We start from the raw sequence: 19,675 nt of genomic DNA, 5'->3' as shown, positions 1-19,675 counted from the left end.
TGATGAGACACTTTCAGAAATTATAATGAAATCAAATTTTAGGAGCCAACTATTTCCGAAACTATGCTGAAAAACTTTCAGAAATCAAGGTGAAATAATTTCATAAATCAATATACAATTTCAGAATGAATAATAACAATTCAGAAGCCATGATGACACTTTTTACAAATCATGAAACTATTTCAGCAATCATGAAAATATTGAAAAGATCATGACAAAAAAAGAGAAATCATGACTGGATGTAACACTGAGATCAGCTGAAGGAGCAGAGTAAGAGTGTAAATGGTGTGATGGGTTTATGGAGTCCCAGTGCTACACAGACTGTACAGAGCAGCATGTTACAGCAGGTATCCACTAGAGGTGCCATTGGCACCAGTATTACTAAGTGGGCATTTGGAAAAGCATTTTTACCACAGTCCTATAAACAAACACTGTCATTAACACACTGCTCTCATTACACTAGTGCGTTCTATCTGTAGCACTTTTATTGAAGTAAATACTGTTGAACAGAGGCTGCTACAAAGTACAGTGCATCCAGCATAAATATTCACGCTTTGTATCAGCAACACAGAAATATATCAAATAAAACAAACTGCGCAGCTGTGGAAAAATGACTTTGGTTAGCACATAATAATACATAATATTATTTTACTAAGAATGTTTAGCTATTAACAACATGAAAATACAGTTCATTGCAAAGTAATGCTAAAAAATAATAAAGGCAGAGGCAGCAACATTAGCCTTATGTCTTATATTCTATTTACATTCTATTAAGACTATTAAGACCTCCAGCATGCCACGGTTTTCATTCTGTTCCCAGTGTAACTGTCCTGAGTGCTTCCAAAAGGAAGAATATAATGGATCAGAATAGAGTTCCAATGATTTCTGTCCAGTCATGTCTAAATTATTTAGCTACAGCTGTTTAAAGTTTCTATTTCTCCTCATTCAAATTGTTTTGTTGATTTTCTATAACACAACTTATAAGTTATAACTTATATATAAGTTATAACATAACTTTTACTAAGAACACACAAGTATGACATTTTGTAAAGTTTTGCAAATATTTTGCAAATATTATTACATAATGTCTATTTATCTGTTAAGTATCATATATTGAAAAAAAAAACATAAAATATAATGTGCCATAACTTTTGCACAGGCCTCATTTTAAGCTTTGTTTTTTTCCAATATGTTAAATTCAGCTAATTTAACCTAATTGTATTCACTGTAGAGGATGTGCCAGCTTTCTTTCACTCAGACAATCAGAAAAACATGTCATTTGACCAGGGGTGCCTAAACTTTTGTATACAACTGAAGTTATTTATGGCTTAAATGTGTTCAGCTTAGCATTTAGTCATAATGTGTTTCTGTTTGTCCTTATCACAGTTACTTTAGTAATGCTTGATTCTTATATCCAAAATTCTATGATCAAAATACAGTGGCCCCCAAATGTACTGGGACATTTGTGTCACATTTTAAAAATGCATTAATTCCATTCAAATGTTAAATTCAAATTAACTAGCATTTATTACATTATAAGTCTTTATTTTTTGGGGCTAATGTGTTTCACGTTGTTCTTTTTTTTTAAAGCTCAGCAGGTTTGAATCCAAGATTCTTTTGTATGCTTCTGAGTTCATGATCTCACCAATGACCACAAGCTAAGTGACATCACTGTAAGATAAACAGCCCCAGACTTTGACAATACCACCTCTGTGCTTTACAGTATTAGTGCAGTCTGGTTGGAGTTCTTCTCCAGACTTTCTCCACACAAAGATCATCTTTTAATCACATCACATATTAATTTGTTGAACATTTTATAAAGTAACCTAGAGAACTTCATTAAAGTTAAAAGTGTCTGAATACTTTTTGGTGCTACTGTAGGTGGAGAGCCTCCAAATGTTCAGAAATGGCCCTGCACATTGAGGGCTGGATTGAAAAACTGCACTGCAATTTTTTGCCTTTTTTTGGCCTTTTGGCATTTATTGTTTTGTTTCTTAAGTTTGGGTCTAATCAGATTGTAATGGTTTGTTAAGTTCACTCATTTACCAGAAAAGCCAAAGTGCAGAACTGTGTCCACCTGGACTGATTTTCCACACATGCAATAAACCCAATCTTGGACTAAATTGCAATGCAAATGGTGATTCATCATTTAATGCAAGCTTAGGTTTAATCTGCATATGAGTACCTGCAGCAAAAAGCCTTCATTTAATCCTAGATGTCATGGACATTTTTCAGTGACATCTACCTACATAAGGATGTCATAACACATGCATAAGCATTTGATAACATATTTATGAAGCAATCCTTGAGTTTTTATGAACACCTTATGCCAGTAATCACAAGATACCATAAGCAGAAATAAATGACATTGTATTGACTGTATAGAACTTTGTAGAATTGATATAAACTTCTAAGTTCCATTACTTAGAATTTATACTGCATAATAGGGTTATAAATAGAACAAATGTCCATCACTTTAGTTTAAGGTCCCTTATGTCAATGTTTGTTACTTGCCTCATAGAACATCTTATGTCATATTGTGGTTACTAACAAACTAAACTACTAAAGTGGTTATAAATGCTCAATTACTGCTTCATAAATTCAAAATTATTCAGTTTTTATGCACGTGTTTTGTAGTCCCCATACATATTTTTCTATGCAAACATAAAAACTTCAGGTCCAGTTGCCCCTGACAACTGCAAACACATTGGAATTTGCACAATTCGACTGATACGAAAAGTAGTTAAGCAGTTAAGAAGCGCAAGTCTAAGGAGGGAGAACCTGCTATTGATTCTTCATTAGACTCCTTATCAGCTTGCCAATTTAAAGGGTCAGCAGTAGAGACTTTCACATCAGGACACATTTCTCTTCAGCCGCTTGCTTCACCTCTGTCATAGTGGTCTGAGCTGTGGTTTTGATCGTCTCAAAGTCCACATCCATGTTTTGGAGTTTGGCCATGAAGGAGTCATTTTTCTCCTCTTGCTCCTCATCCTCATCCACCATCTTGGCCAGCTCCTCAGGCACGTCGATGTCATCTCCCGCCATCTGGACAGTGGCATCATCTTGTGCACTCTGTTGATGGAGACAAATAAACCAAGTAGTGTGAAATGTTGTGGGATATCTTGCCATGGACTGTGGAGTAAAGTCCATCAGTTACCCAGTGGATTCAGGTTGTTGCTAGTTTAAGTGTTGAAGAAGCTCTTGCCACCTATGAAAGGCATAAACCTTTCTGTTTTTTAACCCCTTAAAATCCCAGGCTTATTACATACAACAGTTTATTATTCAGTAACTACAGGGACTTCAATGCAAACCGGTTGAGCCATTCTAGGTTATAGAAGTAAGTAATAAAACTTTGGGACCACTGGTGAGTCCTGGCCATGTAAGGGTGGGACACCTTCGGGGTATTTTATTCACAAAATGATTCTTTAAAGGTGGATCCATTGAAAGATCCTTTAGGGAGTCAAAAGCAATTCTTCTATGATAGTCCAAAGACCCTTTTTACCACCTTCATTTACAAGAGTGTATGAGTACATACTTATAGATTGTCAAATCAGAACTTTGTGTCTCAATTTAATATGAATTTTTACACCATTTTCTAAAGGCAGGCCGCTCTTCACATTATGTAAACATGTCATGATGAATGGACCAACAGACACAGTCCAAAATCACTTAAATAAAACTTTATTACATTAAAGTATGTTAAACTTAACTATCTGTTTTTCCTTTTCCTATAAAGTTACCATGGTCACACTTTACTTGAACCCTGCTTTATTAAACTGACACATTTATGCTGTAAATAAGTCTTAGCAGATGTCATTACTGAAAGCCCTGACATTATTAGTACTAAAATAGGCCGCACGTTATATAACAACATACACAACAATGTAACTACTAATGATTTATTCACTGTTACAGATGGATTATAAGCTTTATAAAATTACACATGTGTATCAACTCCAGTTTTGCCTCATGTAATTACACAAGTGTGTCTTAACTTCTAATGGCCTATTCTCTCTCATGTAATTACACAAGGGTAAAAACACAAATGTAATGACATTTGTAATCAGACTGGAGCAGCAGTTTTTGTAGAAGTTTTATCAGCAGTAAAAGGAAGTATGTAATGACCTACATTTAAACATTACTTACACTGTATCTGCCAGCTTTCCTAACATTTAGATAGATAAGATAAGATAAGATAAGATAAGATAAGATAAGATAAGATAAGATAAGATAAGATAAGATAAGGGCTTTATTGTCATTCACATCACATGTGGTACATGAGGTGAAACGAAACATTGTACTCACGGTCCAGTTAACTCCCAAAGTGACAAACAATAAACAATAAATAGAAGGTGCATAAAGGGGAGGACAGATAACAGCAGCATGGACCACAGCAGTATGAGTATGAGGTAGAAGGTGTACATCTTAATACTGGTAATGTATAAAGTGACATGTGTAGGCATTTGTGTTGGTAGTTATGTAACGTTGTAACCAATTTCAACTTTAAACCATTCTGTATGTAAATGTGACAGTACAGCAGATGCCCTGTTATCTTAAACTTTCCTGGCATTAATTAAATGTGCTACATTTCCCCCAAAGCTATTTCTGTATTGTCACTTTTTTATTATTACACAGCACCTACATAACAACAGTCCACTTATTTTAAAAGTGTAACTTTAATACTACACTACAGAGAACGTCATGTGTAGAAGATACACTTGGGTAATAATATGAGGCAAAACCTCACCTGTTGATACAATTACACTGTACTTCTGTAACATTGACTAAATCATCAGTAATTAGCATTGTTGCATATGTTATTCATGTCAACTACACAGTTATTAGAGACACTTAATATAAAGTGGGACCCTAAAATAATTAAATTATAAATACTTATTTTCTTGTTCGTATTGAGTGGTTGATTCACATGTACTTATTTAAACATGCAGAACAAACACAAAGAGACAAACAGTATAAGAGAATACAGGGCGGAGTCACACAGAATTCCTAGCACGTTAGTGGATTTCTGCATATGAGCTCTTATTTTTCCTTCAGATGCCGTTTTCAAACACAAAACACATTCATATATTACATAAAGTTGAAATGTAAGTTTGAATGCACTTTATATGTTTTAACCATCAACGTCTCTGTTTAGTAGTTAATTTGGTTGTTGTAACAGTATAGCTTGTTTCCCATGTGTCAAACCCAAGGCCAGAGACACAATCCTATCCTGCAAAAGGATTTAAATTTTCTTTCAATATTAGTCTGTTTCACAATGTGCTGTACTACAGTCGCTAGCAAGTACTGCAATGCAATGTGCTCCAACTCTCCTACCCCAACAACAATCTGGGACAATAGTTATACCTTAACTCTACACAATTATGCACAAGTTCACATCAGTCATATCACCAAAATGCATTTCAGCTGCAGTTCAAGCAATATAAACACCTGAAATTAGCTTAGCAGCTCAAAAACTGCGCTCAAGTCTTAATGAACTTGCAGCAAAAAAAGGATGCCAGATGTCATCAAGTGTCACCTGGGAACAATAAAATTTTGAATAGTTCAAGTGTCTATGCAACAGTTCTGGGTTTACTACAAGTGTCTATATTTCACTGTTGCAGTTTTTACACATTTTAAATAAACAATGGCCAGTTCAGCTTATAGCACAACATTAATTTAAAACAAAATAAAAACATTTGATTTGATGAGATTTTTTTAAATGGTCCTTTTACTGGTTGGCTTTGACACATTGGCTTATATCATTACCAACTCAAGAGTTTTTTACTCAATGTGGTTGTAGAGAATATAAACTATAAAGACTGTTATAGTTTTTTGAATATTCTGTTTGAGGATTCTCTAACATCTCAGCTTGTGATCATTACAATTACAAATGTCAAACAAAACAATGACGTAGTTACTTGAACTTAAAAGTTCAGGTTTCTGCAATAGTATAATTTGTGTCATGTGTGCTTCTACTTTCTTAAACTAGAAAGACTGGTAAACTAAAAACTTCATTCATTTAAGGCAACAAGTTACTGCAAACAGTTTGAGTAAACTTTGCTTGTACAGGGTTTTCAGTGTATTGTTGTTATGATGTGTTAATGTTGGAGGTCATGACAGCTCATGTCACATGTTAATTTTTGCTGTGTACTCCAGTTAGCCATCATGACTTTCATGAAAGTCAACAGTAATGATAACATGACATTGGCATATTACTGAACATAACTTTGCATATGACTGCATGTATATATTCTCATAATTGTTATAGTAACACCTTACTTTAACCTACATAACTAGCTACATAACACTGCTCTAGGAGCATGCTCTATGACATGTTTATGACATTTTTATTTTTATTTTTAATATTATGTAGCAGGGTAAAAATAATGTGTTACTGTAACAATTATGAGCATACATTCACACAGTCATATGTCATATATATATATATATATATATATATATATATATATATATATATAAGTTTTGGCAGATCTGGTCAAGTTACATTTTGTTTTATTTTTTAAAGTAAAATAAGTTCTACATTGTCTACAGAGAACCTTTCTGCGCATTTAATGCACAATTACTGTTTATTTGGTGAATGGAACATATTTGGAAAAAAAAAACAAACTATAAAATATAATGTGGCCTGTGATATTTTATCCTTTCAAATATGCTAAACTCAATAATAAGCCAATAAATAGAACTTGTGCACTGAAATTTCCAGAAAAAATGCCATACACTACAAAAAAAAAGATGCTTCTTCATGGGTTCTTTAGCCAAGGCAGTGGTTCTATTTAGTTCTACATATATAGATTCTATATAGAATCTTTTTTTAATTGTTCTATATATCACCAAAAAGGCTAAAGGTTTGATATCATAACAATAGAAGAACCCTTTTTGGTGCTATATAGAACCATATTCAAATAGCCATAGAACTACATAGAACTCATGTTTCTAAATGGAACCACTGCTTTACAAAGAGCTGTTAAAAAAATTTAAGTGTGTTCTCTGTAGAGGATGTAACAAAATATTTTCACTTAATAAAGCAACAAACATGCAATTTGACCAGGACTGTTCACACTTTTACATGTATTTTTGACTGCTTGTTTCATAAAACTTAATTTTACAAAATGAATAGTTTAAATTAAGGTTACAGACAGTTGATTCCTTCCAGGTAATGTGGTGTAAGTTAGCCCACCTGTGGAAGTCTGTATTTGTCTCTTAGCAGCACTCTCAGATTAGCCCTTTCTGCCTTCCTTGAAGCAAACTCCTTATCCCTCTGAATCCTGTTGGTAAAACACACAAAGGTCAATGTTTTGGTGAAATTATGGATTTTAAAGCATACATAGTGTTTTCCATTAACTGTGAATATACGTTTTACACATAATAGCATGAATAGACCAGAAACCCATTAAATTCATTTGATCCAAGCAGAGGTGGGCAAGTTATGTCCTGCCAGAGCCATACACATGTTTACACACCCAGGTGAATAAAAACACTTTGTCTCAGCAAGACCACAATCACTTTTATGCTTAAAATTCACAAAACCTGTTTCTCGGTTTGCGCTGTAAGTGTTAAAGCCTGATGACAGTCTGTAAATCTGCACCAGCATCACACTCACATGCTTTAAATAGAACCGTGGAAATAACTTCAGTTCATGTCAGTACGTCAGAAATCAGTACAATTATGTATAGTATCAAACTGAACTATATCCAGGTCAAGGTGCAGTTTGTTTCGCAACATAAGTACTAAAATCTCTTCATATGTGCATTAAAACATCTCTAATCATGGCTGTAACTAGTGTGAGAACATTTAAGTCCAGACCTCATTAAGCTATGATAGAAATGTGAGAGCAATAAGGGCAATTAACTAACTAAGCCCAAGCTTGTTACATACTAGGGCTCATTATGGATTAACTACAGGGACTTCAATGCAAACTGACTGAGTTATTCTTAACTTACAGTGTGTAATAAAATTTTGGGCCTCTTTTCTGAAGATCTATGAAAAAAGCACATGATAAGTCCTCTCTCTAGAAAACTGGATGTTTCTGTAGACCCAGCTGCTTATAATACACCACAATGAGCATGGGAAAATTCACTATTAACTAGCATTGTGATGGCATAGTAAAACACATAGTTTCAAATAAATAAATAAAGTTAAATTCCCAATTTAAATTCATGTTGAATAAATGAGGTCATAACACTAACAACACTCAGTGAACTGCATGGACTGCTGACCTATAGGAACATACAGTCAGATAGTCAAACTCAGTGGCAGAACCAATCAAAATCTCCATATCAGCTGGTAAGCAGGACATTTCACAAAAACAAAGAAACCTTTGTGCAGCTTTACTAGCAAATGATTGGCTCATTTTAGTCACATTTGTGGAACTCCCCATAAACAGACACCCAGGTGAGCTAATTCATTTTTCAACCATTTAACTGTCTCCTCCTCCTTTATAATGTGAGGACTTTGGAAGAACCCAGTGAACCCACAGATTCAAAACATACACTGAAACTGTTTATAAATAGTTTTATTGGCATGTGTTATTACAGCCATGACATATGCCTGTCGTGTCAAATTCAAACACTAAAAAGGGCCATATTAAAAATCTCAACAAATCTGTGGGCCAGAGAATGCTTATGCTTTTATTGAATTTTTAATTAACATTTTACTATTAAACAAACCGTCTATATCTTTATTCAAAATATGCCAAAATGGCAACAGCACAGTATACACTTGTGTTACACCTCGAAATGTTACATGAATGCTTGAACTATTATATGAAACAATAGGCTATATATATAAAACTGTTAAACCTTATTAAATGCCCTTAGGAGGTAGAACACTGTCCCATAGATTGTTATTTAAGAGGAGGGTTAGGGTCAACATTACATTGCAGTCCATGCTGGGGATTGCAGTGGTGCACATTGTAAAATGGGCTAATTTTAACCCCTTAAATAGCCAGGGCCAACTGGTGGGCCCAAAGTTTTATTATACACTTTGATCACCTTGGATAAGAAATAGGTCAACCAGTTTGTATTGAGGTCCCTGTAGTTACTGAATAATCAGCCTTAGTTTGTAATAAGCCTGGGATGTTCAGAAATAATATAGAAATCTGAAAACAACCTTGTGGGGTCAATAGGATTGTGCCACTGGCCTGACGTGGCCTGCAGGCCTTAGGTTTGACACATGGGACATACGCAAAATGTGCTGAAAGTCAGTCAGTCTGTGGTCTTGTTGTCTTTTGTCAGCCAAAGAATTTTCTCAGTTGTCTGTCAGTCAACTGCGGCTCCACCAGTGCAACTTTTTTATTTAAAGAACCAATACATTTTAGTCTTGAGGCTACTTGTTGTGACAGCAGGATGGGACATAAGGATGTTAGAGGGGTTTAGGGTTAGAATAAGGGGCAGGCAGATCAGGAGTCAAAAAAGGACAGGACGTTAATTCTGACCACCTTCGGTCACTGCCAGGCTATTTTAATGACACTCCTCACTGGCCATTGTCCCAAATAAGAACTTATAGCTACACCCATTTCCATTCAGCTAATCCTGCTCTGAATCTTGAGCACCTCAAAACATCATGGATGCCACATAAATGACAAAAGAATTTTACCAGCCTTTCAGTGACGCCTCCGTGGCATTTCTAGAATTGCTATAATTGCGCCGGGTCAAAGTAGGCCAATGTCAGTATCATTTGGGTGGGGAGGGACCAGTCTGGAAGGCTTGGCATTTGACCCGATTAGGGCTCTTACCTCAGTGACCCAGTTCCTGGCCTAATGCTCTCAGGTGTTATATAAACAGATAAGAACACATAACATAGAATAACTCCAGACCGACACGTGGAAGCCATTTTTTCCGAGACGTCATGGCGACTTTTATCAGCACTGTCGCTGTAGCAACAGTTTCCATGGCACTGCTCTTGCACTCTTTCTTAAACTGCTGATGCTAATTGGTTTGTCACTTGCTGCTTTGATGTCATTACACTTGTACTCTGGTCATTTATCGTTAGTTTCTCTAGAGGACAATGAAGGTATGATCTTGAGTGTGGTCAGCTTCAGAAAAAATGAAAGTAAAACTTTTGATTAACCTAAAACAATGCATTGTGGTTGACACTGTAGTATGGAGGGCATTATAATGTCCTTGTGAAGTTATAACATTATAATGTGTTCTAATTAAGCCTTAACAAGCTGGTCATCCATAATTATGATGCTGCTTATTAGAGTGAAATAAGCATTTTCCAGAGCTCTTTAATTAGTGTATTATACATCATGAAATATTGAGCTTTATTGCAGCTATTTTAAGCCTTATCAAGCCAATAATTAGTAATTAACTGTTTGCATATTATTACATTATTAAGTAGAAACTAGAGTGTGTAAATTTTTTCCCAGAGTGCTGGTAAAAGCCTTATTAGTCCAGCAGCTGCCAATTAACTGGCAGCTTATTACTACATTATTACGCAGAAACTAGATTAACCAGAGCATTTCCCAGAGTACTTATTAGTTACTTGTTTATTATACAGTGCATAGGTTACCACTTATGCACTTTACTTTACAAAGCTGTATTCCATGGAAAAAAAAACAACAACACAAAACAAAAAATAAATAAAATAAAATAAAGGAATTCTTGCACTCAACAAATCTTCTTCACCACAAGTCTGAGACAAATACAAGACCATTCATTTGTGCTGGAGACCTGAGTGCTACAATATTATACAATACACACATAAAAGCCTAGTCACTCTCATTGTTGCTTAATAATGTAGTGAAAAGCAGCCTGTTCATTATCAACTATTGTTCTGTTAAGGCTTAATAAAAGCATTACAGGGGTATTGAAATGCTCCCCTATACTGAAGTGTTACAGCATGGTGTAAAAAGACAGGCAGTGTGTGCAATGGATGGTTAATTATGAATTATAGACAGGCTGAGTGGGCTTAAACGAAAAGGATTCAACCTAATTTCTATCTGTTATATCTGTAGTGCATGGTCAATCACAGCAGATGATATTTTTGACATATTTCCCTGGACTTTATAGTCCTGGAGTTTACTCAAAATACATTCACAACAGAAGACAATGAGCAGGTGCTGAAACTCACTGTACCTCAGCATGATGCATGGCCTTGAGGACCTTGTTACTATACAACCTGTTCATTGGCTTCTATCGTAAGTACATTTTGAAGTACAGTTAACATACTATCTCGATAATTGGCTGTATGCTCCAGATGTAGCAGATGCAGATTATGTTGAATAACACTTGAGCATTCTTTTCATTTAGTAGTTCTACCTTTCATAGAAATGTAAAGAGACAATATCTTGGAAAATCTAAATTTCCTTGCTTTTTTTTTTAAAAAAAGACTTTGATGTTATAAATAAACACTGTTAAAATGTCAAAACAAACCATTCATTTCCATACAGTCCGTATATGGAAACTATGCTGCAAAAAACACCTGTTTTGAATTCCTTGTGTGTGATGTCACAAAAACCCACTCATTTACAAATATCCAACTATACATAGACTCAGTTGTTTAGCCCCGGCCATTCCTATCATAGCTATGATGAATGCTTTTTGATTGAGACACAATACATGGCAGGCCAATCAGAACAGAGGTCATTTCCATATTTCAATCCTATATAAAAGAGTCTGCTTAATTCTATAAGAGGTAAGAAGTTGGAAAATGGTCATGTGGTCAAATTCTGACCATTTTTGCTACATAAAACCACAGTGGACCTCAGCAGGAAACAAACAACAAGGAAATTTTAGGATACAGAATGACTAGTTAGAAATAGTTCAGACTTGGGGTGTTTGGAAAGGTGGGTGTTCTATACTTTCTTAGGGATCCCCACCCCAACAAGGTTAAAGGCTAAAAGTCTTGTGTAAAAATGTGATTATCCTCTTGAGTCATGGGTGTTGCTGGAGCCTGCTGCATCCCAGTGCTCAGAAGACAGGAAATATCCTGGACAGGTTGCCAGTCCATCACAGGGCAGACACACAGACATATACATTCACACCTAGGGGCAATTTATTATTACCAATCGGCCTCACTGCATGTCTTTGGGCGGAAACCCACACAGTCTCTGTGAACCAGAAAGGATTCTGGTTGCCCGGCTGGGGAGTAGAACACAGCCCCTTCTTGCTGTGAGGCAACAGCACTACCCATTGTGCCACCATGATAATATTTCATGTTTCATATAAAAATGTAAAAAAAAAAATACGAAAGAAAATACATTCAAATAACATGTTTTGATGTTTTCACTTCATTCCTGCCCTAGTGCCATAAATTAGCCCCGCATTAGTTTTATCAATGGTTGTAGAGCTTGACAGCAGGAAAAAGAACAACAGCAGAAAACACTGTTGTTTTCAACATAGTAGTTGAAATTTGCAACATAATAAGGCAAAATATTTTCCAGTACTATTAGAAAATACATTGTATACATTGAGACATGGTATACATTGAGACATGTGTGGACATTTAAATATTCGCAGTATTATATCAAAGAGTAATCAGGTGGAACATTTGTTGACTGATTCTAATCTAGATCTTGTAGGTATTTCAGAAACATGGTTAAACAAATTCTCTCCTACAGCGTGTCTTAATATTGCTGGATATAATGTGTTTAGGAAGGATCGAAATGAGGGTAGGGGTGGAGGATTGTTAATCTACGTTAAAGAGACAATTAAATGCAGCCTTATTGAATGGTCGCATGAAATGGATATAGAATGTATTGGGCTGAATGTTTCATTGTCTCCAGAAATGTCCTTCATTGTTATCTGCTTATATCGACCACCATCATCTAATAGCTTATTTTACGAACATCTTTATAGCATTCTTAAAGAATGCGATGAAAAGAAAGAGCTAATACTTATGGGTGATTTTAACATCAACTGGGAGAATAAACAGGATAGGAAAAGACTTAAGGAGATAACAGATAAATTCAGTCTTACGCAGCTTGTACAAGGACCAACAAGGGTAACTAAATGTTCTCAGACGCAAATTGACTTAATGTTTACAAATAGACAAGAGAGAATAACTAAATCTTCCAATTTGTTAACAGGTTTATCTGACCATAATTTTATATTAGTGGTAAGGAAATTAACCAAAAAACGTTTCAAAAACATTATTAAACCAAAACATTATTATCAGAAAATCCCAAAAAGTGAAATGCATAATCTTGAAAATGCCTTAAAACAAATTGACTGGCCTAATATTTTGTCCTGTAAAGACATTGATGACAATTGTGACATCTTCTTGTCAACCATCAATAAAGTGATGTCTTCTTTTACTAGGAAGGTACAGTCCAAACCTAGGCAAAGGGAGACTTTACCATGGCTTAATGATGCCCTCTTGCAACAAATGAAAGAGCGAGATTTTGCACTAAAAAGAACATTGAAAACGGGTCTAAATAATGACAGACTTATCTTTACATCTTTGAGAAATAAGGTAGTAAGGAATATAAGGAAGGCTAAAGCTGAGTTTTTTATTAAAATAATCGATAATGCAAGGGGAAATGGGAAGATGATTTGGCAGAATCTTAATAAATTAACTGGAAGGAATAATGATCAGAGAACAAAGGAATATGAACTCAAAGTAAATGGAACCTTAATTCAGGATCATGATATGATAGCAAATACCTTTAATAACTTTTTTATAAATTCAATTGAGCAGTTAACCCAGAGTTTTTCCTCTAAGACTATAATATCTACAATCATTGATGATGATATACCAATTTTTAGAATAATGGAAACAACAGAATCTGCAGTATTAAACATTATAAATTCGTTAAGAGACTCTAAAGCAAAGGATGTTTATGGTTTGGACACGACATTTTTAAAACTACACAAGGGTATCCTGGCTAGTCCAATTGCTAAATTGATTAATCACTCAATTAGGCAAGGAATTTTTCCAAGTGCATGGAAGTCGGCTGTCATAACACCCATTTTTAAGGCAGGTGATCGAACAGTTGTAGAAAATTATAGACCTATTAGTATTCTACCTGCGGTTTCCAAGGTGGCTGAGAAGTGGGTGGTACAGCAGTTGACAGCTCACCTGAATAAGAGTTACACTCCTCTACATTCAATGCAGTTTGGATTTCGTTCTAACCATTCAACCGAAACAGCTATTTGCTATTTTCTCGAAGGCGTAAAATCAAAACTAGACAAAGGTGGAGTAATAGGAGCAGTATTTTTGGATTTAAAACGAGCATTTGACACTGTAAATCACAAGGTACTCTTGTCTAAATTATCTTGTTTTAATTTCTCTATTGACTCTGTTAAATGGATGAACTCATATATATCAAACAGGAAGCAAAGGGTACGCATTGGTAAAACTCAGTCTACATATTTAAGCTGTAATACTGGTGTTCCACAAGGATCAGTGTTGGGCCCTATTTTATTTAGCTTATACATTAATGACCTGCCGTCGGTTTGCTCATCTGTAAATATACAGATGTATGCTGATGACACTGTTCTTTATGTGCATGCTAAAAACAAACAGCAAGCTGCAAGTGAGTTAACTGCAGCTATGGTCTTAATATCTGATTGGCTATCTAATTCATGTTTATATTTAAACATAAACAAAACTGTTTGCATGTTTTTTTCACAGAAATTGACAGAAATGATTCAAGCTGATGTGCTGGTTAGGGGAGAAAAGCTAAAGCTAGTATCTGATACCAAATATCTTGGAATCATTCTAGATTCAAACTTGTCATTTAAAAATCAAGTTAAAAAAGTGATAAATACTGTTAAATTGAATTTGGCAAATTTCAGGCACATAAGACCGTATCTAACAACAGAGGCAGCCAAACTTTTTATGCATGCTATGATTGTCTCCCATATAACGTATTGTTTCACAAGCTGGTCACAAACAAGTTTGTCAATTTTGAAACCTATTGAATCTCTTTATAAACAAGCACTAAAGATACTAGACAGGAAGCCTAATAGTTATCATCATTGTCATATAGTACAAAAGTATAACTTGCTCAGTTTTGATAGTTTTAAACATCTCTTGGATGCCTGTCTCATGTTTAAGATTTTATATGGGCTTGCTCCTCCACCATTGAGACAGTTTATAAAACAAAAAGATAGTAGGGGTAGTATGGTAACAAGAGCATTTACTAGAGGGGACTGTATTGTACAATATAGACGGAGTAAGTTTGGACAAACAGTCTTTTCCATTAGAGCCAGCCAGTACTGGAATAGTCTACCAACTGAGCTACGAACATGCACAAATTATCTGATTTTTAAATATAAATTGAAGACATGGTTGAAAGCTAACCAAATCTGTAATCACCGATAACTATGTATATTTTATGTGTTTGTATATGTGTATGTATGTGTATGTATGTATATATGTATATGGGGTGGTGTTTTGTAAACGTCATTGAGCTGTTGACACTGGCCGCCCAGAACAACCTGCCTAGGGACTACGGATGAAAATTAGCTTTTTAGCTAACTCTGGCACATTTACATTGATGTTGATTAATGTGCACTGTCCCTGTTAAATAAATAAATAAATAAATAAATAAATGATACATGCACTGAGATATAAAATGCTCCATATATTTTTTCAAAGCAATATAAAGTGCCGGCTGCCACTTTTAGTCAAGCATTAGCAAATCAGACAGAATTTTTTATATTGGGTGATCTAAATATTCATTAAAAAGATCATAATTTCATGCCATTCTCCAAACCTTTTGAACAGGAAGAATTAAGCATGCATTACTTCACTAAGTGGTGCACTTTAGCCTGGTTTGAAGCATGGGCTCATACAGACCCTTGCAGTTTAAGTGGATCAGTACTTAACTGATTCATGTGAAGACGAATTTAAATAACAGTTTAACCCAACTCAGATCCTTCACCCTTCATTTTCTGCATACAATTTATGTATCATATAACGGTTAAGAAGCAAACCAAAGTCATTCAGAATTGTTTAATGTGAGTTAGTCTGTTTCAAAGAAAGTCAGACTAGTCAGCACACTGTGGTGATAGGAACCAGACATCCAAAACATTTAATGCTGCTGAAAGCTAGAAGTTATTACATTAAATGGTTACACATTTGCTGCCTTATGCCTGAAACATTGTTTTATGATAATTCTATGATAAAGTTTGGGCAAAAATGCATGTTTTAAAATATATATTTATGGTGGTGAGGTGCATTTACAGTGTTATAAAGCAAAATAGTTCCCAAAGAAAACTTCTTTGTCCAAATCACCACTACTTTACTGTCAAACTCAGAAGGCATGTAGGAGTTCACTGAACAACACTGTATATAAAATAATTGTGTTGTAGACATTATGAACCCTGGTTCCTATCACCACCACTGTAAAGAAATCTGAGTAGGAAAGTTTCACCAAGGGAATTCACATCTAACAAATCTAAAAGTAAATCTGAACATGTAGCCCCTTTGAGTTTTGTGTGAGGATAATTCACTTCTGTCCACTCTGGATTAAATCTACAGTGCTGAAATGACCAGCAGACATCACTGTATACAACTTCACTCATTTCCTCTAAACGTCCAGTCTACACATATTGAAAATAGCCCAACCTTGAACATCTATCAATATTAACAACCAGCCATAGGTTTTAGTAAAAGAGAAAAAAGAATGATCCACCACAGAATTCAGTTAAAACTTTCTGAATCAGTTTAAAGCATAATTTGACATCCTTACCTTCATTATGGCTAATGTTAGGAGAAGGTTTACATTTGGAAACTATTAGTAACAAAAATATGTTCAAAAATAACCTGTTTGAAGGATCATAAAATGTGTACTTAAAGGCTTTATTGAGGTAGCCAAAAGTTCTCAGTACACATTTAAAAGCTAGTCAGCATGACAGCGAATTTGTTCTTCTTTAGCCTTTTTTCATGAAAGCTATAAAGTGCCGTTTCTGTTTGTTTTGGAGGTCTCTCAGCTGAACTATGCAGTCATTTTCATCTCATGGAATTTATTTCAATACAATTGTGGATATTCATTTAGGTGAACAAGCAACTGAACATTTATTAAAGTGTTTTTATTGTGTTCAAATGCTATATTTATTGCAGCTGTGGTACATATTTTTGATATGAAGAAAGCTGCAGTTGTGCTGTCTTTTTCTCAGCAGGGCTGTCTTTGTGAAGTGTGAATTATTTTCTCACCCCTCCCCTTCACCCCTTATTGCACACTAGCAACTCAACACAGTGTCAAAACATTTCACACACAGAGAGTCAATGGTGTCCTGACTACTCTGATAGAATTACAGAGGGTTTTATTATTTAAGACTATTTCCATCCCACCTGTGGAACAGTCAATAAGAGGACTGCAGAAAGAGGTTAAGAATGAAAGACCTGTCTAGAAATTCCTCCAAAGCTGTACAGGAGCTTTCTAAGGATATCTAGAGCTACTCTGGAAAAAGATATTACTGTTATTATTGTTTTACCTACCATTTCCATTATTTTGTCCTTTGACTACACGCTTCAGGCAGCTGTAATACGATTGTCGATTCTGTTTGCAGTCCACTTTTAATCAATGTTTTCTCTGAATATGCATTTTATATGGGTCATTGTAAATAATGGGAATAGTAGTAACCCTTTATTGAAGGGCAGCATTCATACAGACCTTAAATGGTTTATGAATGGTTTACAACTTGTTTATTACTGTTTATTAAATAGTTCATAAACACCTTGAAAAGGCTTATATAATATAAAGCTTAAAAGGGGGGGGGGGGGCAGTGACCAGTTTCTGGGCAAATAGTTAGCCCTCATTCATCTACACTGTTAAAGCTCAGATCCTGCTGGTTATTTATCTTAGTTTGTCTTCTCCATCAGTCAACATTATAACCATGAGCTTCATCAGATATTTCTGAGCTATAACAGCTCAGTGTTGTCTTTTATTAATGCCTTTAAAGTGCTTATGACCAAATTAAAAGCAATAATTAACAAATTTTAAACCATTTATAAATCTTGTTGTAAACATTTACAAATGTACATTTACAAAGGCTTTTATTCCCATAAGCATTCAGTTCTCATAACACTGAGCTGAAATGTCATCAAAATGAACAAATGAACAGCCTTTATTACTACCTTTACTACAACTCATGCTTGTTAGAATTAGTCTTTATAAATGTTTATGTAGGTGTACGTCAGCTGCCACGAAAGGCTTACACATTAAGAATGATGTTTCTTCAAGGGTTCTTTAGTAAAGTAAATGGTTCCATATAGAACTATGAAGATTCAAAGAACCCTTTGATGGTTTTTTTGCATCATGAAAGGGTTCTTCAGGCTGATGTAGGTGCTGTAGATGGTTCTATATAGACCCTTTTTGAAAAGGGGTCTATATAGCACCCAAAAGAGTTCTGTTATGATGTCAGGCTTGTTACAATAGAAGAACCATTTTGGTGCTATATAGAACCCTTTTAATAAAGATATAGAACCGTTTTCTTTATCTTTGAAGAACCCTTGAAGAATCACCATTTTAAAGTTTGTATGTAGCCCAATGAATGCTGCCCTTCAGGAAACCATTGTCAACGTAGATTCCCAGTTTACTAGGAGTATCTCAAGGTGGTGGATGATTCAGCTGTATTGAATTTGGAAGGTTGTATGTTAGAATACGTTATAATTGAGAATAGATTCAAAACCTTGCAAGGTCAAGGGTCAGAGATTTACCCTGACAGTTTCATTACTTTTATCTTTTTGACATTTCTTTAAACTTGCTTTTGAGCTAGCTACACAACCCAGCATGTTTCTGGTCAGCATTCGGCTTTACTCACTTCTCCTCCACCAGTTGCCTCTGGTACTCCTCAAACTCTTCTCGGGTCATTCCTTTAGACTCGGCCGTCTCTTTTCCGTCCCCTCCGGACGCCCCAGAGTCCTCCCCTCCTCCACCCATAAAGTTCTTCAACTTATCCCCCATCATCTGCTGCATTAAGAAAGCCATGATTCAGGTGCAGTGGACAGAACTACAATCTGGAGAGGTCACGTATGACTATGGCCTCAAGGCGGCCCAAACTGACTGAAAGCTCAGCCTAGCCCAGCTCTTGGTGATGGATGGAGAAACAGAGAAACACTTTCTTCTCGTTAAGCATTTGCACCACTGGAGGTGTAGAACTGAAGGTGTGAGAGGAGCTGGGTGTGAGTGTTGGGGGTAAAACGGCTCAGGGGCTTAGCTCATTACAAACTGCTCACCGACAGCTGGGCCATCTCACCTTGAGACAAGGTCTCCACAGCTATTATCTCATCTTTAGTAATGCAATAATGCAAACAACAACAAACATATGTAGATATCTGTTGCTTTGAATGCATAGTACATAGTCACTTGAACACTTATTACTTAAATATTAATATGATAAGTATATTAGCATTATAGATATTGTAATTTTTTTATATATATATATCATCAATATATATTTTTAGATATATATGCACTGATCAAGCATAACAAACACTCTATGCTCATTGTGCATCAGCTTCACTTACTATATAGGTGCACTTTGTAGTTCTACAATTACAGACTGTAGTCCATCCGTTTCTCTGCATACTTTGTTAGCCTTAGCCCCCTTTTACCCTGTTCTTCAGTGGTCAGGAATTTTTCATATTTCAGCATAAATTTGACCTAAAACTTCTTCAGATTTTCACACTAGTCCTAATAGTAGATAAAGAGAGCTTTGAACCTTTGCTTTCAGTATCTGGTGTGACCCCCCTGTGCAGT

At 35.4% G+C, this 19,675-nt stretch overlaps 1 protein-coding gene across 1 annotated transcript; it reads right to left on the bottom strand.

Moving 5' to 3' along the window:
* Positions 1 to 467: 467 nt before the first annotated feature.
* cplx4c (complexin 4c) lies at positions 468 to 19,097 on the bottom strand. The gene is made up of 3 exons (XM_017697159.2): positions 18,738 to 19,097; positions 7,199 to 7,286; positions 468 to 3,072 (listed from the first exon to the last, which is right to left on the bottom strand). Exons 1-3 carry the CDS (start codon positions 18,902 to 18,904, stop codon positions 2,848 to 2,850), a joined length of 480 nt encoding a protein of 159 aa, XP_017552648.1. The 5' UTR covers positions 18,905 to 19,097; the 3' UTR covers positions 468 to 2,847.
* Between the last annotated feature and the right edge of the window lie 578 nt (positions 19,098 to 19,675).

This window comes from Pygocentrus nattereri, chromosome 19 (assembly GCF_015220715.1).
Source record: "Pygocentrus nattereri isolate fPygNat1 chromosome 19, fPygNat1.pri, whole genome shotgun sequence".
NCBI lineage: Eukaryota > Metazoa > Chordata > Actinopteri > Characiformes > Serrasalmidae > Pygocentrus > Pygocentrus nattereri.
This window is presented reverse-complemented; position numbering and strand designations above follow the sequence as displayed.